We start from the raw sequence: 21,293 nt of genomic DNA, 5'->3' as shown, positions 1-21,293 counted from the left end.
CTGCAGGAGGCGCCAGCGATCCTGGGGCTGCTCGGCCTCCCTCCGAACATACCAACACTGGCGATACCCAAGGAAAGACGTCCGTACCCCCCAAGTTGGGAAACTGCCAACACCGTCGACTTCGTGCCCAGAAGACAGGCCGGAACCACCACCATAGCCACAACCTGAAAGACAATTCGGGACTATGCGAGTTCCTGGGACATTTCTCCACCATAAAGGACTGCATTTACAAAGACTGCCACTCATTATCCCTCTTTACTGTCAGGATCGGGACAGGGATCCAACACGCAGAGTACAAACAGTAGAAAGGTACGTATACCGGGCCTTAGAATGGCCGGACTAACGTACAGAGAATAACAGAGAATGGTCAGAGACAAGCCGAGGTCGAGGGAACGAGAAGACAGGTAAGCGAGAGACAAGCCGGGTCAGAGGGATAACAGAGATAAGCAGAATAGTACAACAAGCCGGGTCAGAACCAAAGAGAATACTAGAATACAAGAGCACTGAGTGACTAGACAAGCTAGAACCACGACAGGGCAATGAGCTGACGAGAGAAGCAAGCTTAAATACCCTGAGTCCGGAGAGTAGACACGCCTCAGCTGGGTGCTGATTGGATAAAGCCAATAGAGTGACAGGTCGCTCGGGATAGCGTCAAGACGTCACGTATCGAGCGTCATGTTAGAAAAGGAAGCGGATCCCTTGCGGCCAGCGTTAGAATGACTGGATGGACCGCGAGGAACGGGAGATATGGCGTGTCTAGACGGATAAACAACTAAGTCTCTACCCTTCTCAAAGGTAGAGACCTCAGGTACCCTGACAGTACCCCCCCTCTCAGATACGCCCACCGGGCGGAAGGAACCGGGACGAGATGGGAAGCAGGAGTGAAACGCCCTGCGGAGACGAGGAGCATGAACGTCCTCCTGAGGTACCCAACTCCTCTCCTCCGGACCATATCCCTTCCAGTTGACCAGATACTGTAATCTTCCCCGGGAGAATCGGGAATTGATAATGGAGTTGACCTCGTACTCTTCCTGACCGTCCACCTGAACCGAACGAGGTGAGGAAACCGTAGAGGAGAATCTGTTGCAAATCAGTGGTTTCAGCAAAGACACATGAAAGGAGTTGGGAATACGTAAGGCCGATGGCAGGGCTAGGCGATACGCAACCGGGTTGATACGAGACAGAACCCTGTAAGGACCTATGTACCGAGGCGCAAATTTCATAGAGGGAACTTTTAAACGAATGTTCTTAGTACTCAGCCATACTCTATCCCCAGGGACAAAAACTGGAGCCGCCCTTCTGTGTTTATCAGCGTGTTTTTTGAACAACATAGAATTATGCAGGAGAATTTGACGAGTCTGATCCCACAACTTCTTCAGATTGGCGACATGATCATCAACCGACGGTACTCCTTGGGAAGAAGAGACCGAAGGAAAAATGGAGGGATGAAAGCCATAGTTCATGAAGAAGGGGCTGGAACGAGTAGAATCACAAACGAGATTATTGTGTGCGAACTCTGCCCAAGGAATCAAACCGACCCAATCATCCTGGTGTTCGGAAACAAAGCAGCGCAGATATTGTTCAATCTTTTGATTAGTACGCTCAGCGGCTCCGTTAGACTGAGGGTGATATGCAGAGGAAAAGTTCAATTTGATACCTAATTGAGAACAGAAGGATCTCCAGAATCGTGAGACAAATTGAGAGCCTCTATCAGAAACGATTTCAGAAGGTATCCCATGTAAGCGAAAAACTTCTCTCGCAAAAATCTCCGCCAATTCAGGAGACGTGGGGAGTTTAGGCAACGGCACAAAATGAGCCATCTTAGTGAATCTATCCACCACCGTGAGAATAACAGTCTGTCTCTTGGAAGCAGGTAAATCCACAATAAAGTCCATGGCCAAACAGGACCATGGTTTCTCAGGAATGTCCAAGGGGAGCAACAAACCACAAGGAGATGCGTGAGGCTGTTTAGTCCTGGTACAAGTCTCGCAAGCTCCGACGAACTCCTTAATATCCTTTCGTAAGGAAGGCCACCAGAAATCCTTGGAGATCAGGGAATAAGTCTTGCGAATGCCAGGATGACCAGCCACCTTGCTTTCGTGGAAACACTGTAAGAGCTCCAGTTGGAGTTCAGGGGGGACAAATTTTCTTCCCTCAGGAGTCTGTCCAGGTGCCAGATGCTGTAAGTTCAAGATCTGGGCAAGCAACGGAGAATGGATTTTGAGACTCGTGTTAGCAATAATATTGCATTGGGGTACTATAGAGGACAGAACCGGTTCAGAAGAAGCCAAAGGTTCATATTGGCGAGATAGAGCATCGGCTTTAGAATTCTTTGAACCAGGCCTATAAGTAAGAACGTAATTGAAATGGGTGAGGAATAACGACCAACGAGCTTGCCTGGAAGACAATCGCTTGGCCTCTCCAATATAGGACAAGTTCTTGTGATCCGTTAAAATAGTAACAGGATGTAATGTCCCTTCCAATAAATGTCTCCATTCTTTTAAAGCCTTGATAACAGCTAGTAGTTCTCTGTCACCAATGTCATATCTGCTCTCAGCACCAGACAATTTTTTAGAAAAAAATCCACATGGATGTAATGGTTTATCCACACCTAGCCTTTGGGATAGGATAGCACCTACGCCAGTCTCCGAGGCGTCTACCTCAAGTAGGAAAGGGAGAGTGGTATTAGGGTGAACTAAAATTGGGGCGGAAGCAAAAAGCTCCTTGAGAGTTTTGAAGGCAAGGAGAGCTTCCGTAGACCAATTCTTAGTATCAACCCCCTGTTTGGTCATATTGGTGATGGGCGCAATAATAGAAGAATAACCCTTAATAAAGCGCCTATAATAATTGGAGAACCCAATAAATCTCTGAACGGCCTTGAGACCCTTGGGTAGAGGCCAATCTAGAATGGACTGGAGTTTATCCGGGTCCATCTTAAATCCCTCCCCAGAGATCACATAACCGAGGAAATTTACTTGGGATTGATCGAAACTACATTTCTCCAATTTGCAGTACAGACCATGTTGAAGAAGTTTGTGCAAAACCCTTCTGACCTGTTCGTGGTGAGTCTCAATCTCTCTAGAATGTATGAGTATATCGTCCAGGTATACAATAACACACTCCTGCTGAAATTCCCTAAGAACCTCATTTATCAGATCCTGGAATACAGCCGGTGCATTACATAACCCAAAAGGCATAACTGTATATTCATAGTGACCGTAACGAGTATTGAACGCCGTCATCCACTCGTGTCCCTGCTGGACTCTCACCAAGTTGTATGCCCCTCTGAGATCTAACTTGGTGAAAATGTTAGAACCCTTTAAACGATCAAAGAGTTCGGTAATCAAAGGAATGGGATAAGCATTCCTAATGGTTATTTTGTTCAAACCTCGATAATCAATACAAGGCCTAAGTGAACCATCCTTCTTTTTAACAAAAAAAAATCCAGCCCCGGCAGGGGAGGAGGATCTCCTAATGAATCCCTTGTCTAAATTCTCGTGAATATACTCCTCTAGAACTGAATTCTCTTTAGTAGATAACAGGTATACATGACCCCTGGGAGGCATGGTACCAGGGAGTAGGTTAATCTTGCAATCAAAGGATCTGTGTGGAGGTAAGGTATCGGCTCTCTTTTTATCAAATACTGCCTTTAAATCCAGGTACTGAGGTGGTATTTGTGTCTCTGTAGGATTAGAGGAGTTGGCCGACGTGTTCGCCAGGCAAAGAGGCGAGACCTTCCGCAAACATTTCTCTTGACAATTCTGACCCCATGAAACTATCTCCCCTAACTCCCAATTAATGATAGGGTTATGTCTCTTTAACCAGGAGTACCCCAGGACTATGGGAATAGAAGGAGAGGAAATGATCAACAGGGATAGGTCTTCCTCATGCAAGATACCAACAGTTAAATTAATAGGTATGGTCTCACGGAAAATAACAGGCTCAAGTAAAGGTGTACCATCTATGGCCTCAACGGCCAGAGGTGTCTCCCTTGACTGGGATGGGATAGTATGCTTGTTAACAAAAACTTGATCGATAAAGCTCTCAGCGGCTCCAGAATCAATCAAAGCCATGGTTTTTACTACTCCCTTCTCCCAAGTCAAAGAAACGGGTAGCAGAAGCCTGTGATCTTTATAATTGTGAACAGAGGACAAAATAGATACACCCAAGGCCTGTCCTCTAGAGAAACTTAGGTGCGAGCGTTTCCCGAACGATTGGGACAATTTAGGCGTAGATGACCTCTGTCTCCACAGTACATACATAAACCCTCCCTTCTCCTGTACTGTCTCTCCTCCTCTGTGAGGTGAGTATTACCTATCTGCATAGGCTCAGGGAAACGTGAGGTTTCGATCTCAGAATTTCGAAATGCAGGAGCTAGTTTAAAGGAGGGTCTACGAGTCTTATCTCGAGTGTTCTGCCTCTCTCTTAAGCGTTCATCAATGCGAGAGATAAAAGAAATTAAATCCTCCAAATTCTCAGGGAGCTCTCTAGTAGCGACCTCGTCAAGGATTACATCTGATAACCCATTTAAAAATACATCTATATAAGCCTGTTCGTTCCACTTAACTTCTGCCGCCAAGGATCTGAACTCTAGTGCATAATCCACAAGTGTTCGATTTTCCTGTCTAAGGCGCAACAGTAATCTAGCTGCATTGACCTTCCTACCAGGGGGGTCAAAAGTTCTTTTAAAAGCAGCTACAAAGGCATTATAGTTATAGACTAACGGGTTATCATTCTCCCATAAAGGATTAGCCCATCTCAGAGCCTTCTCAATGAGTAACGTAACAATAAATCCAACCTTCGCTCTATCTGTAGGATAGGAGCGGGGTTGTAATTCGAAATGGATGCTGATCTGGTTCAAAAAGCCACGACACTTCTCAGGAGAACCGCCATAACGTACTGGTGGAGTAATACGAGAAGAAGCACCAACAGTAGCTACTTCTAGACCTGAACTTACAGGAGAGATCGAAGGAGTACGTGTCTCCTCTGGTGGGTTACTAGCACGAGACAATAGCGCCTGTAGTGCTAGGGCCATCTGATCCATCCTGTGTTCCATGGCATCAAACCTGGGGTCGGAAGAACCAAGCTGACTGTTTGTACCTGCAGGATCCATTGGCCCTGTCGTAATGTCAGGATCGGGACAGGGATCCAACACGCAGAGTACAAACAGTAGAAAGGTACGTATACCGGGCCTTAGAATGGCCGGACTAACGTACAGAGAATAACAGAGAATGGTCAGAGACAAGCCGAGGTCGAGGGAACGAGAAGACCGGTAAGCGAGAGACAAGCCGGGTCAGAGGGATAACAGAGATAAGCAGAATAGTACAACAAGCCGGGTCAGAACCAAAGAGAATACTAGAATACAAGAGCACTGAGTGACTAGACAAGCTAGAACCACGACAGGGCAATGAGCTGACGAGAGAAGCAAGCTTAAATACCCTGAGTCCGGAGAGTAGACACGCCTCAGCTGGGTGTTGATTGGATAAAGCCAATAGAGTGACAGGTCGCTCGGGATAGCGTCAAGACGTCACGTATCGAGCGTCATGTTAGAAAAGGAAGCGGATCCCTTGCGGCCAGCGTTAGAATGACTGGATGGACCGCGAGGAACGGGAGATATGGCGTGTCTAGACGGATAAACAACTAAGTCTCTACCCTTCTCAAAGGTAGAGACCTCAGGTACCCTGACATTTACCCAGCCGACCAACCTAATTGTTTGCACCTCACCGCCATGTTTAGGTCACCAGAGTGTTAGGTGGTGATGAGGTCGCCTCGGCGTAGCCGAGCAGTATTACAGCGCTTGACACTTATACACTTAGACGTTAGACGAACTCACTTGCCCCCTGGCACAAACGGCAGCATCTGGCCAACTTGCTAGGATGCACTCGGCCCAACCCTGCCCTGATAAGGTTCACGACGTAGAGACACCATACACTGCACAGCTGCAGTGCAAAACTTGAGGGAGGGGAAAAGGTATAACACGACAGGTACAAGGGAGACAGAGATAGAGAGGGAAGAATACATAGGCATATTATGATAGACACCCGAACCCCTAGTTTTACTCTCATGCAAGTATAGGTTATTATTTTACCATCGGTTATTTTCTTAAGCACCCACAAGGCAAACAGAATGCAACTTAAGAGGTAAGCGCAAACCTTAGTCGCTCTCTATACTAAACCCGACATAACCGACATGATAACTAACAGACAGGACTACTAGGCATGGCACTTGATGTATTCACGGGAGACTCTCCCAGAGGTACCCTGACCAAAGCATAGACTCGCTTTCAGAGTTTTCCAGCATAACGGCCACACAAGCAGAGCTACGCAAAGTCGAGCACTGCATTTTTGGTTTCAACCTATTTCCTTATATACCCCCCTATGTTGTTTTTATAAGATCTATTACTCCTAACCGCTTAGGCGAGCAGGGGACATGCAGCATAGACGGACTACCCTACTCACAACACCTTTAGTGGCTGTCTACCCACAAGGGCACATGTTCGGGGCTGGCCCATTCGAGACTGGAACTAAGGCTACCGTAAGGGCAACATTGGTGGACACTCCAGTCCCAAGGAAAAACTCATACTGGTTATAATCGGTATTAATGTGTTTAATTAGACGTGCTACCACTTTTATACAGCACAGCCTACTGCCAGGGACCCCATCCGTACGCTAGGCGACAGCCGCCACTAGTGAGAGGCCTACCGCCCTTAATACTTCCTATACCGGCTCACGACTCGGCAATAGCTTGCCAACCAAAAAAGTGTTACGATAGGCATATACACCCTGATCACACCACTCACTACATAGATAAGCTTGATCAAAATGAAGAGCATGTGTTTCTCTTCATACCTAACACATTGAATAAGAAAACTCGCAAATCTGCAATACCCTACACTTGTACTACCAGCCTGGTTTTCCATGCAGACCTAACTGTTCCAGCATTTGTTACACAGCAATAGTGTTCAACTAATTAAAGCTGACCCCTCTATATACTACACTACTTGGCAGCAAAGGTCCAGCAATATTCATCAATGTTAAACTTGTTAAACTGTTTGTTTTTTCTTAAAAAAAAAAAAATGTGCACGTAATATCGCCACTACTCAATCTCTGTAACTACTTATGTAAGCTACTGTGGCGCATGACATGTCGTTTACCTGCCTGCACAACAAAAATAAAGAATTAAAAAAAAAAAAAGATTTAATGTTGGTCGTGATTGAGGAGGTAGGTCGAGAATTAAAAATTACTAAATTTAAAATTTCCGATTTATGAAGTATCACACTCTACTACAATAGCTGCACCCAATTGTGACTTGCTGATTCAGAAATTAACCGAAGATTTGAAACGATATAAAACCGATTTGGTCAGGTTTAAGAGAGAAAAACTTGCAAAAGTTCAGGCAGATTACTCTGAACACAGAGTATACAGATGGTTGTCCAGAGATAACACCAGACCTATATACAGAACCTATAAGCCCCGCATCAGAAAACCTATTGCATCCACGATTGATTTCACCTCAGGCGAATCGGCGTCTGACTCTGAACAGAGGAGCTCACAGAGAGAGAGAGAGCTTATTCTAAAAATTCAGAACAAAGTGATTCATCTTTTTTAGAACCAGGACTTGGTCTGGTGAGAGAATCAACCAGTGGGGGTCACTCCGGCATAGAGCACCCTCCAAACATCAACACTACACTAGGAGGGGGCAGTAAGGGAAGAGGCACTGGACACAGGGGACGACCACCACGGAGACGCTAGAAGATCCCATTATTAATTTATCGGCCAGAGCCCTCACTGACACAGAAATTATGCTCCTAAAGAAAGGTCTCTCATTTGTCCCTACTTCCAGAATTCATAAATTCCAATGGGAAATCGATCAGTTCAAGTTCAATAGAAAACTCCGTTTAGTAGACTATTTCAAAAATTCTAATCAGCAACAACAAACCAAAGAGGAAGGAATTGAACGGATCAAGCTGCGAAGCTCGTTTGACCCTATCACTTCCAATGCCACACTTAAAACTTTTTCTCAAATCCTCAAGACTGATACTACTGAAGTACTGATGAATAAAAGGCATTCCAGATCTAATATTTCCAAAAGTGAAAGAGAGGCTCTACAAAGTTTGGCTAATGACATGTCAATTATTATACGGCCAGCAGATAAGGGTGGTGCATTAGTCATTTTACAATATGAAGACTACAGGGCAGAAATTCTTAAACAATTATCGGATACGAGGGTCTATGAGTATACCCTCATAGACCCAGTTAATGAATTCAGCAAGGTTATTCAACAGACACTTCAGAGGGGCTTGGAATCAGGCTTCCTCACTACTGCTGAATTTGAATATTTGTTTGAAACCCACCCGAGGTGTCCGATTATTTATACATTGCCGAAGGTCCACAAAAACTTGAAGCACCCACCAGGCCGACCAATTGTGTCTGCAATTGGCGGCCTCTTGGAACCCATTGGAAAATGGTTAGACACCAAATTCAAGAAACAGATTGTCATTACCTACTTATGTTAAGGACTCTGCACAGGTTATAGCTACTCTGGGATCTATTGAACTCCCTCCACAAGGGGTCTTTTTGGCGGCTATTGATGTAAGCAGTTTGTATACTATCATTCCCCATGAAGAGGGAATATTTGCCATGCAACAAGTACTATCACAGTACCAGGAGAAAATTGAGCCTCCTATTGAATACATCCTTGAACTACTGGAATTATGCCTTACATTAAACTACTTCAGATTTGAGAAGTCATTCTATATTCAAATCTCGGGGACTTCTATGGGTGCCCCAATGGCACCTATGTATGCAAATGCATATATGCATGTATATGAACAGCGATATATCTTGCAAGAATATGGCCAATATATTTTGAAGTACTTCAGATATATTGACGACATCTTCATTATCTGGTCTGGGGAAGAACAAACATTACAGGATATGTTACAGTCACTTAATCAGCTTGACTTACCTGTTAGACTAACATATCAAATTGACAATAAACAGATGGACTTCTTGGATCTTCGTATTTTCATTAAAAATAACAAATTGGGCTACACTCTGTTTGCGAAGAAGACTGATCGCAACACATTACTACATGCCACCAGTCATCATCCTCCCAATCTGATTAAATCCCTTCCGGTATCTCAGTTTGTTAGGGTACTGAGGAATAATTCGGACTCCACGAGGGCTGCTATACAGGTACAAGAGATGTTTGAAAAATTCACCCAAAGAGGATACTCAAGATATACACTGGAAAGGGCATACTCTAAGGCATTGCAGATATACACAGATGGACCCACGGCAAAGAATACACAGACAAGATTGATTTTTCCCCAAACTTTTCACTCACAATCTAGGGATATATCTGATAAGTTACGGAACAATTGGGAGGTACTCAAAAAAGACAAAACATTACCAGTGATATTGCAACAAAACCCTATGATAAGCTACAAGAGAAATAAGAACTTAAGAGATCATTTGGTTCATACTGACATACAAACCTCAAGTCGATTCATACAGCAGAATCCTGGCTGCTTCCGTTGTTTAAAATGCACAGCCTGCAATAACATGACTCCACGAAAATCTTTTTTTCACCCTCACTCTGGCAAAGAGTATAAGATACGACAACGGATTACCTGCACCACAACACATGTCGTTTATCGGATCACATGCCCCTGTGGTCTTATGTACATTGGGAAAACGTCTAATGACTTAAGGGAACGAATGAGGGGACACAGGTCAACTATCAGAATAGCACTCTCCAGTGGCACTGCATCTACTCCTATAGCCAAACACTTCCTTGAGATGGGACATACACTGCCAACTCTGAAATTTATGGGTATTGAACATGTTCCGACCCCTTTGAGGGGGGGTGATAGAGACACGTTGCTTCTTCAGAGAGAAGCCTTTTGGATTTTTACACTGGGGACATTGTCTCCAGGGGGATTGAATGAGATTAATCCTTTGAATTGTTTTATTCCGAAGAGATAATGATGTGATAGGTTTTTCTCTTATGGTTTGAACAGTTTCATCGTATGCAGGATAGTACAGTAACTTTTTCTTTGTGTTTATAGATTATATATCCTGATCACACTTGATACTGCATTTGTGTTACTTTGTATCGAGGACTGCATCTCTCTAGGTCTCTGAATTCTTTTGCAGGATTTGTTTGCTACCCTAACTGTTACTATTTAACTATTTTTCTTTATATGTGTACTTTTTTCTTAGATCTTTAGTAGATCTGTATTTTGGGGCGGCACCCTTATCCTCCCTTCTTTACATATCATCCTTGTGTTTTAAATACGTCTGAGTATGCGGAATCTCCATATCTCGGCAGCTCATTTGCTTTATATTCTTATCACTAGTTCACACTCTATAGGGTTAATCTCGATCCGGGATAACGCTCTCTGAACTTTGACATAGCACTGATGACATCACAACCTCTCTTTCGTATAGTTCACTCTCCAATCAGAACTCTGCTTCACCGTATTTAAATCACTATTTTTCCCGCTATTCACTGTCTTGATAAAAGTCCTTCGAGGACTGAAACGTCGACTTGATCGTCTTTGAATGTTTGCACGTTTGCAAAATAAACCGAACAGATTTTTTTCTAAGAAGTCCTCTTGAGTGCACTCCTTTTCTATTGGTTAATATAATGTTAAACAAAAATCTGCTCACCAGTCAAGCCATAAGACCTGCTCTTCCCACAGAAATCACAAATTTGCAGTGATGTTAATACCGCAAAGGATTCTGGGTGGGCATATGCAAATTAGTTCAACAAAGAATCACTTTTTGCCTCATTCCATTTTATGTAAATCAGGTTTTTATTGAAGGTTGTAGGTTGTCAATTTCGAAATACAACAATTGTAAGTATTGGATTCGCATTAAAACAGTGAGACTCACAGGTCTCTCATGAAACATATAACTGCTTAAACATTAATGACGCATAGGCTGGACTCGCAGGTCCGTTTAGAAACTGCATAATCTAAACAGTCTCGCATGGGCTCCTCTAGTCTCTCATTTCTGTTCTACTTGTGAGTGTGTGTGAGTCTTATGTCGATAGTGCTGTTCTCGTTGGGTTACACGGGGGTAGGTAATGTTTACCTATGTCGTGAGTGTATTGTTGTTCGTGAGATTCGCGGGTCTCCATTGGGGCTGCATGTTATTATGTGATGTTATTGTGTGGTTAGGGCTCCCTGGTCCGCTGTGCTAAGATCAAGCTCATGCATCTTATTTTTTATTTTATTTTTTGTAAATATATGCCTCATTCCATTTTAAACATATGTTTACGGTCCATATGGATACGGTCACGCTACTAAACGTGTGTGTATGTGTGTGTATATATATATATATATATATATATATATCTCCCCACGAGACAAAGGAAGCTGTGTGTAAACTCCCATGTATAATTGATCAGTGGCACTTACAAACCTATAATATCTATGGATCAAGGCATCGTGCACACTCTTCTGCAGATCTTACAGTGTACCTGCCATGGAACACACATTGGCTTTAATTTATAAAACATTACATTTCATCCATACATTGTGTTAACAAACGTATTATATTATAATTTAAAGTTCTTTCAAATGTTGGTCTTTCTCCCACCTGTCAATTGCTTTTTTTGTTTTGTTTTTTTATTAAATCCGGTATTAAATTCAGTTATTAAAATAATTATTTAAACCCCTATCCTAACCTCTAGATGCACACATCACACCCCCTGCACACTCTCTCTCTCTCTCTCTCTCTCTCACACACACACACACGCTATACCCCTTATAAACACACATTACACACGCTATACCCCTTATATACACATTACACAATCTGCACTCGCACAAACACGTTACACACCTCTGTATTCACACAGAAACACTCTATACCCCCTATATTCATACACACACTAAACTCCCTATATACACGTTAATAGACCTATAAACATGTGCATTACAACCCCTATGTGCATACATACTCTACAGCTTCAAGATAGATACACACACACACACAACCCCCTGATACCCCTACACACAAAACACCCCAAAGACACACACTCTATACAGGCCCCATAAACACACACACGCGCGCATACACACATACTTTACAGGCCGAAAACACACACTGCAGCCCCTAGCCACACATAGTATACCACAAAAAGACCCCCTTACAAACACTACAACGCAAACCGTCTCCTCTACACATGTGCATTCCCACACATGCACAACACGCTTTAACAGACCTTTTCCTCTTTTTTTCTCCTGGTATCCAACTATTGGGAACACCAGAGACAAGTCATTAGCAAACGCTGCGCATGCTTGCATTGTGCAGAAATAAAAACAGGACATGATCTCCGTCAAAGAGCACTGGATACTCTAGAGGGGCATGACACAAACATATTAATTTGGGGGTGAAGACGTGCTAATCATCGGTGATGACATAACATGCCCCGTTTCTGGCCCTGCTTCTCCTAGTGAGCTGCTCTGCCTTTAACTGTCCGGGCTGAGTTTTTGTCCCAGTCTTTCCCGTAGGAGAACCCTCCTCTTGGTAGTTTTCTTGCTCTTACATAGATATTACTGAGAAAGTGTTATCTCATGCTTGTTGGGGTCATATAAGGACAGAGTGACCATCAGGGAATAGTGGAGCTTGAAGGGCAGCGGGTAAGCAAGTATAACTTACCTTAATAATGACTGACCTATTTGTTGCTTTAGGTTCAGTTTAAAACTGGCGCGGCTCATTTTAGCAACCTTGGTTAGAATGAAGTTTAAACCATATGTAGGAACATAAAGAATTTTTTTTTAAAACTATTGTGGTACTTCCAATTAAACTGATCTCTGCAAAGTACGTCTGATTCTTGATTTTATACTCAAACTGTTTATGTCCAATTGCTAATGCGGTTTGGCTGCGGCACAGAGTTGTTTGTGGCAAAAGTACAGATTAACGTCAATCTCATTGTTCTTTTAGGCCACAAACAAAGTAGAGGTTGACATGGAGAAGGCTGAATGTCTGCAGGTGACCAGGAGTGACTTCCTAACTTCTTTAGAGAATGACATAAAACCTGTAAGTACCCTTATGAAGGTGGTCGATATACCTTGTGAAATTTTGTATTCTATATAGAGTCTGTAATTTGTGTCTACAGGACCTGTAAAAGTTCACTAATGTAGAGTAGAAAATTGTATTCTTGCCTACATGATCGACCTCCAGCTTCTAGGCTTCTTACATTGCACAATATTTACTCACGTTGGAATTAGTATTCCACAACATACACTCAGATTGTTCCTAGTGATTGATGATAATCCAAAACGCCGAATTCCCAATTCTTGTCTACTTCCTTGAGAAGTCTTTAGCTCAATCCAACCACTTCCTATATTTAACAAACTCCGATCTCTCAGGCTTTTGGTACCAACCAAGAAGACTATGCCAGCTACATCATGAATGGTATCATAAAGTGGGGTGACCCCGTAACCCGTGTCATGGGCGATGGTGAACTTCTGGTCCAGCAAGCCAAAAACAGTGACCGAACACCTCTAGTCAGTGTCCTTCTAGAAGGTGAGTCATTCAGAAAGCTTTTCTGGGGACGATCTATGCCAGGTTTCCAAACTTATCAGGGCAGGTTGTAAAGGGAAATTCTAATCTAAATTAGATATTTGTGTAATTTAATATGTATTTTTTTCTCTCATGCTTTTATCTATATTTAAAGGGACACTATAGTCACCAATACAACTTTAGCAAAACAAGCAGTTTTGGTGTATAGATCACGTCCCTGCTCTCTCACTGCTTAATTCTCTGCCATGTAAGAGTTAAATCACCTTGTTTATACAGCCCTAGCTACACATTACTAAACACTTCCTGTAAAGAGAGATCTAAATTTTAAACCAGCTGTCTACAGCCATTGAGGGCGCTTCCGGAATCCAAACTGACTTTTGGTCCGTTACCTGACGCTGGACGTCCTCACGCTCTGCATGAGGACCTCCAGCGTCAGATTTTCCCCTTTGGAAAGCATTGAGTTGGTGGAGGAGTGTGGGCGGAGCCTGACCCAGCCCCGAGGGAAATCTGTGCTGGATTCAGGTGGCTGAAGGGGTTTTGAGGGGGGGGGGGGGGCACCTTGGAAACCTATAGTGCCAGGAAAAAGGCTTTGTTTTCCTGGCACTATAGGATCCCTTTAAAGTTCAATTTACAGAGCAGGAGATAAAAACATCTAAAGCAAGGTAATATCTGATTGAAAATTAATTTTTTAAAAAAAAATTTAATGCAGGCTGTGTGTGTGAGCCACAGCCAGGGGAGGTGTGGATAGAGCTGAAGCAAAAGTGATTTAACTCCTAAATGACAGATAATTGAGTAGTGAGACTGCAGGGATGTGATCTATACACCAAAACTGTTTTGTTAAGCTAAAGTTGTTTTGTTGACTATAGTGTCATTTTAGTGTGTTTCTCATAACTCAGCAATGTCGTTGGGGATATCTTAACCAACTTCAGCAGGCATATATTTTAGTCACATTGAAAACCTTGTAGCAGATTATAAGGATTTTAAAATGTAATACTTTGAGGGGGATACAGGCGGCAAGTTATTAGAAGGTAATGAGCAAGGAAAAATGAGTGTTTCATAAGCGCTTATAGGTGATTGTAATTGACAGACAGGTGACTGGACTGAAGACCATTGGGGTTTGGGACTGAAACTTAAATGTATCTGAAAAATGATTTGAGCAATAATTTTGAGTATCAGTCAACAAAGTTTAGGCATTGTGTGATCTATATATCTGAATCAATGTTTCAGCTACTTGCAGTATTTGCCAAGTACTTTATGACAGGCCTACTACATATGTTTAGGATAGAAATGCATTATTGCTAATTGTGAGATGATAGGACAGTTTGACGCTGTTTTGAGATTAGTCCCTTCTAATCCACGTTATCCTGGACAGGACCTCCGCACAGCGGCAAAACTGCATTGGCTGCCAAGATCTCTGAGGAATCCAACTTTCCATTCATTAAGATCTGCTCACCGGAGAAGATGATCGGATTCTCTGAGACGGCCAAATGCCAGGCCATGAAAAAGGTGCAAAAACTTGATACGGTTAACCATTTCTGATATTTCTATAGATTTATCCCTTTATTTGTATTCCTTCCTCTTCTTTTGTTTATAAATCTCCACCCATCTTACAGTCCCAATAGATTCACATCAACACCTTTAACCACCTTGGTTCTCCCTTTTACCTTCTCAAACCGTATTAATCCTTTGTACCCTTACTCTTCTGACCTTGTCTGTGTTTCTCCAGATTTTTGATGATGCTTACAAGTCACAGCTGAGCTGCGTAGTAGTGGATGATATTGAAAGACTACTAGGTGAGCATTTAGAATCCCACCGGTTACAGTGTATTACAGAATGTTTTGGTGTAGTGATGGCTGACCTTGTCACTGTAGGTTGTCTACATTTCCTGCGATATGATTTCTGAGAATCATGACAAAAGTAGTTTGCAAACATCAGCAGTGTTTAGTCTTCATTGATGAGTAACCTCCTTATCTTTCTAACAGATTATGTACCTATTGGTCCTCGTTTCTCCAATTTGGTGCTTCAGGCCCTCCTTGTACTTCTGAAGAAGGCCCCTCCACAAGTAAGAGACCATTAGGGATACAATTACACTTTGGCTTTCATATTATTGACACACTCTCTAAACCTTGTCCTCCATACTACCTTCACCTTCCAGGGTCGCAAGCTGCTAATTATTGGCACCACTAGTCGTAAGGATGTTTTACAGGAAATGGAGATGCTTGATGCCTTCAGCACTACAATCCACGTTCCAAATATCTGCACAGGAGAGCAACTCATGGAAGCTCTGGAGGTAAGGATTGAAGTAGCCAGATACAGTTGTGGATGTGGACCGGAATAACATATTAAAGCCAACACAATAGTGTCTAAACCCTTCTTTCGTGATATGGGAGGTGACCATTAAAACCAAAGTTGGTGTATTTCCTATATAATGGCTTTTAATCAGGAAATTGAAGTTTTTCCCCCCTAAGCATTGGTTGTTTTTGGTTTTTTTTTTACCCTCTCTTTATATGTTATGAGTTTGGCACTGTTTCTTTTTCATTTAATATCTGTGTACCCCATGCCTTTCACACTGGTGCTTTCTCTTATTTTGTCTACATTTTCTTTGGTCTGTAGTCAATAGAACATTTATAGCTGTCCTCTCCAGACTAGTTTATGATAGGTCTACCTGCTCTAGCTCACCTCAACATTAATAACCCATCTTTAGTTTCATTTAAAATCTCGGTTGTGTTCTTCTGCCATGTCATGTAGGTTTTAGTTCAACCAAGACCTAGACCCACTCTATTTGTGATGTATCTCTTACTCTCTACTACTGTATGTCTGTTTATTTAAAAACAAAAAAAAACACTTTTGTGTGAATAAAGATGCAAAAAGGTGCACAAATATATCTGTGTACTGTGTTCCCGCAGCTTCTGGGAAGCTTCAAAGACAATGAAAGAGCCATCATCTCCAAGCAAGTTAAGGGTCGGAAAGTTTCCATCGGAATCAAGAAGCTTCTAATGTTGATTGAGATGTCCATGCAGGTGAGGATTCGAACTGTGGTTCCAGTTATAAACAGTTGTCCATTTTTGGAGAACATTAGTTGAACACTCTATGAATGGAGAATTTAAGTCTCCTAAAACATTGTAGCTTGCTGGAGTGCTTTAGGAGTTAAAGCAGCACTGTCAACCCCACCCACCCCCTTTCTAAAAAAATTAGTATTTCAAAGAATCTTTATGACATACTCATTGTGACTGTGTTGGAATTCACTGAAATTCCAACACAGTCAATAGATATACAGAGACCAAAAGGCCACCTGACCACCAGTAGCGATGTCTCTGTTAGGTACTTTGCGAATTCTGCAAATTTCCCCCGATGGTGACAGTGCCTCTTTAAATGAAGGTTAGCTTTTGTCTTGTTTTCGAAAAGTCCTTCGTTGCACCATCCCGAATGGCAACCAGACAACGGGAAGGGTTTCATGCGCGCCCGTTCAAAGCGCAAGAAAAACATTTAATTGGCTTTTTGCGCAATAATTGTGAGTACCCAATGCTGTGAGAAGTTTTGGATTCATAAATTATTATAATCTCGGCATGGTCAATTGGCTGCAGCACAGAAGACAGTCTTACCTCTGATGTTTTTTTTGTTTTTATTTTGTTATTTATTTTTTATATTGGAGTATTCCTTTAAAACAGCTGCATAGTCTTTAATATAAAGTGGTGTAAAGAGATAGATATATAGATATAAAGTGGTGTAAAGAGATAGATATATAGATATAAAGTGGTGTAAAGAGATAGATATATAGATATAAAGTGGTGTAAAGAGGTAGATATATAGATATAAAGTGGTGTAAAGAGATAGATATATAGATATAAAGTGGTGTAAAGAGATAGATATATAGATATAAAGTGCTGTAAAGAGATAGATAGATATAAAGTGGTGTACAGACAACCCTTTATGTTGAGGAAACTAGTACTGAATAAAAAGTCAATTTTATGTTTTTATAAAATCTGTTATTGTTTCATTCACAATGTGAGAGGTTGACCTGTTCTCTCGATTTATCTCTGGATAAAGTCTTTATTCTGGGTAGTTTTGATGCAGCCCAAAGCTAAACCTTATCTGGAATTTACCTGTTGGTGTTAGTGGGTCTGCTCCATATATCGGGTACTTGGACATTTCAGCAGAGGAATGGAACTCAAGGTTTCATTAGTGGGAGCAGATTTATAGGGTTACGACTGTTTTGACACTCTGTCCAAAGATGAGGTTTGAAGATTAACCCATGCCCTTCTTCTCTCATCCTTGCTTTTCTTTCATTTTTCTCTCATCTGCTTGTCTACATTTTCCTTTTATTTATTTTTCTGTTCCAGACCTTGTGTCACTGCCCAGGTATCTCCTAGGTCAGGCATTGGCAACCTTCGGCACAGCAGATGTTTTGAACTACACCTCTCATGATGCTTTGCCAGCATTATGGGGGATGTAGTCCACAACATCTGGAGTGCCGAAGGTTGCCTATCCCTGTCCTAAAAAATGTATGGTTCTCCAAAGTAACATAAAGTTGTTGTTGTTTTTTTTTTTTTTTTTTTAGATGAACCCAGAGTATCGTGTTAGCAAGTTCCTTGCTCTTCTAAAAGAAGAGGCTGGGTAAGTACCAATTCAAGATGGGGTGAATATGTCTCTACCACTAACTTTGCTGGATGCCCATCTGATTGGTGATTTTACATCCCTTAATCGGCTGAGTCGTGGATTTGTGAGCTGACTGTTGGCTATCAGAGTCTCGTGTTATGTATGTCTTGGGATGTTATGCTTTTTGATACTTGAACACTTACCCGACACCTTCTAACACTATTCGAAGATATTGTCTTGTTAGGAGATAATTGTGAGAACTTTTACTCACTTATATTCCGATCCACTGGCTTTGGCAGCTTTTTATTTATATTTTGAATTTGATGTTGTGGCACACTTTTACAAAATTGCAATGCTTTTTGTGATCAAATGTCAACAAATAGCGCTACCCTTATTATGTTTGTGTCTCAGACTATTCTAACCCTTCCTGTAATGCTTTGCAGAAAGTGTTAAAGGGTTACACTGAACCTCTTTTTTTTTTTTTTTTTTATACAATACAAGACTGTACTGGGCATTAGTCAATTGGTACCCTCTATAAACTTTTCAATGAAACAGTAAACCTACCTGCAATCCAGTGCTGGGAGAAGCTCACCAAACTGGATTCCATCTCCCATCAGACACCAGCCATAGTTTTTGCACAGAACTGACATACCGTAAGTCAGCCTGTAACAGAGTTCCGGGCTGCCTAAGTCTGGTGATGCAACTATCCTTCTGCACAAAATTACTGCAGACCAGGACAGACTGCTGGACCATAACCACTTCTAGAAGCAGCAGTGATCAAGGTGGTTGGAGTAACCTTTTAATGACTGGCCTATGGGGGTAGAATTTTATCAACTGGTGCCAGCTGTCTGCTTCGATATTAGAAATGTATCTGCTCCTCTTCGGATGTTTTTGGGGGTAGGGGTAGATTCTGAAGGGGTAATATGTGCATTTTTAACTTCTGATCCACATTTAGAGGTTCATATGAGAGAAAATGAAAGTGTTGTCCTTGCATGAAAAAAAAAAAATTGAAGTACCCTGATTTACCAGAATTAGTAACTTTTAACCACTTTGCTGTTTTCTTCTTTAGAGATATAACCCGCCGTGAGTTTGAATAGATGTACCCCCTGGAGCGGCGCAATGTTGGATTCCGTGTTCACAAGTCACATTCCTCACAAATCCGCTTTGCCAGGAAGTTCGGTTTCTGAAGCCCTTATCCACTGGCTCTCCAAATTTGTGTCACACGGACGTGCATGCCGCTCTACTAAATCTTCACACTCTTTCGAAATCACTTCCCTTTCATGAAATAAAAATTTCTCTCTCTGCTTTACGCAGTCTGAATGCCTCTGGCAAGCTGTGGTCCTGTTCCAGTGTTTTGGTAGCAATTGCTGTAAATCAAGCACATCTTCCCAGCTGGACGGTTGTCGCGTTTGGTTGATTTTGCCCAAAATTTGTGAGGAACCAACCTTTAGCGTGCTGGGTTATTGGGTAAATCTGGCCAACTCACTGTCTCCTGGTTCGTTGTAATGTAGCTGTATGAATATTATTTGTACCAAACCTGATCAGACTGGGGGTTCGAATGCTTCAGAGTTAAAATTCTACCAACATGTGGCTTTCTAGATGATCAGGAAGTGGAAGTAGTCTACCAGCATTTCACTTTCTAGAAAATCGGAAAGTAAAAGTCATCTTATTCCACGTGGGTCTGTAGAAGATCAGGAAGTGAAAGTCATATGCTGGGAAGATTGGCTGTTTATATACCTCTCCCCGTTGCATGTCTTTGTGGGCTTATTATTCTACGCCCGTGTCCTCTGGCAATATGGAGCCACCATGCCTCCTTCCTCAGTTTAATCTGCATCCTCCGTGGCTTTTCCTTTCTGGTAATGAGTGATGTGATTCTGTGGTTGCTTTTATTTAATGCCCACTTTCTTCTCCATGGCCCCGTGACGATCATTTTCATTTTTTATTTTTTGGACACATTTCCCACCCTCCGTCCCAAGTTATGTGTATATTTTTATTGTGAATTTTTATGTCGCCCATGCTGTAATGAATATTCTGTGAGTTATCGCAGCTGATGATGGCTGCAATAAAGAAATTATTTATCGGATGTGTGTAGTATTAATTTGATTATTAGATTGGGGTGTGTATAGACCAAACCACGGCATTCCTGTGAGCACAAAACATAAAGGGCCATATTCACCACAAGACTGAAGAAGTTAAGGTTTCTTTAATGTTAGGACAGCTCCTGGACTTACAAGAGGCAGCCTGCCTGAGATTGATGCAACGGCAGCTGTCCTTTGCAGATGTCCTAAATTTTGCCCCTCTCCTATTACCGACATGCTGGAAGTAAAAGTGTGGTACCCTTCCCCAGGCATATCATTAAAGGGACTCTGTACTCACTATAATCATTTCATCTCTTTGAATTGATTATGATGCCTGGAGTCCCCTGGCACGGTCTCTCCATAAAATGTTAAATCATTTTAGAGCAGTTTAACACTAAATAAGGGATCCAGGCCACCCACAGTCCGGCCTCTTCTGGAGATGTGGCCAGGGCAGAGATTATACACTTCCTTGTAGTCATACCCTTCATACCGTCAGTTGGAGCTCTGATAGGCAAAAAACAGACAGCTGACACTCTCAGCAAATCATAGCTGCCCATTGCTACTCATGCTAATATTTCCTCATTCGCCGAAGCAGCACAGAGGGGAAGGGCTGCCGAGGACTCTAATTTAGCATTTAAACATAAAAATATGAAAAACTATTTAATGCTGAATGAAATTATGTAACTTGGGAACTCCGGACACTATAATCAGTTTAATGAAATGAAGCAGATACAGTGCCTACGGTGTCCCTTTAATGGGACAGGAGCAAATAACAGCAGCTACAAAGGGTATTTACTACCCAGAAGTGAACTCCCACCACTCTTGGGCAGGCCAGTACATGCTATGTCCTAGTACTGAACTGAGATTATGGGTCCTGTATTGCATAGTTTTCACTATATTTGATCACTTAATAAAATATGGCTACTAATCGTCCATTGTACTAAACCAAATATTAACATTAATACATTAAATATGAACTGTTTATCTGAAAGCTGGATCATTAGTTTTTCTATTGTCTGCATTTTACAGTGTTACACCACTGTGGTTTTCAAGTGAAAATCCTCCCCCACTCCCCTGC

The 21,293-nt window shown here is 42.1% G+C and overlaps 1 protein-coding gene across 1 annotated transcript in view; it reads left to right on the top strand.

Annotated features, from left to right (window-relative positions):
• Positions 1 to 20,220, top strand: part of NSF (N-ethylmaleimide sensitive factor, vesicle fusing ATPase) — a 68,461-nt gene extending 48,241 nt beyond the window's left edge. The window contains exons 13-21 of the mRNA XM_063459374.1: positions 12,960 to 13,055; positions 13,388 to 13,544; positions 14,914 to 15,047; positions 15,268 to 15,334; positions 15,524 to 15,603; positions 15,697 to 15,831; positions 16,448 to 16,561; positions 18,100 to 18,155; positions 19,207 to 20,220. Of these exons, the coding sequence (XP_063315444.1) occupies positions 12,960 to 13,055; positions 13,388 to 13,544; positions 14,914 to 15,047; positions 15,268 to 15,334; positions 15,524 to 15,603; positions 15,697 to 15,831; positions 16,448 to 16,561; positions 18,100 to 18,155; positions 19,207 to 19,234 (867 nt within the window). The 3' untranslated portion in view covers positions 19,235 to 20,220. The remainder of the gene's footprint in view (positions 1 to 12,959; positions 13,056 to 13,387; positions 13,545 to 14,913; positions 15,048 to 15,267; positions 15,335 to 15,523; positions 15,604 to 15,696; positions 15,832 to 16,447; positions 16,562 to 18,099; positions 18,156 to 19,206) is intronic.
• The last annotated feature ends 1,073 nt before the right edge of the window (positions 20,221 to 21,293 follow it).

Source organism: Pelobates fuscus, chromosome 6 (assembly GCF_036172605.1).
Source record: "Pelobates fuscus isolate aPelFus1 chromosome 6, aPelFus1.pri, whole genome shotgun sequence".
Classification (NCBI taxonomy): domain Eukaryota; kingdom Metazoa; phylum Chordata; class Amphibia; order Anura; family Pelobatidae; genus Pelobates; species Pelobates fuscus.
Note: the sequence above shows the minus strand (reverse complement) of the source record. Positions and strands in the feature narration are given on the sequence as shown.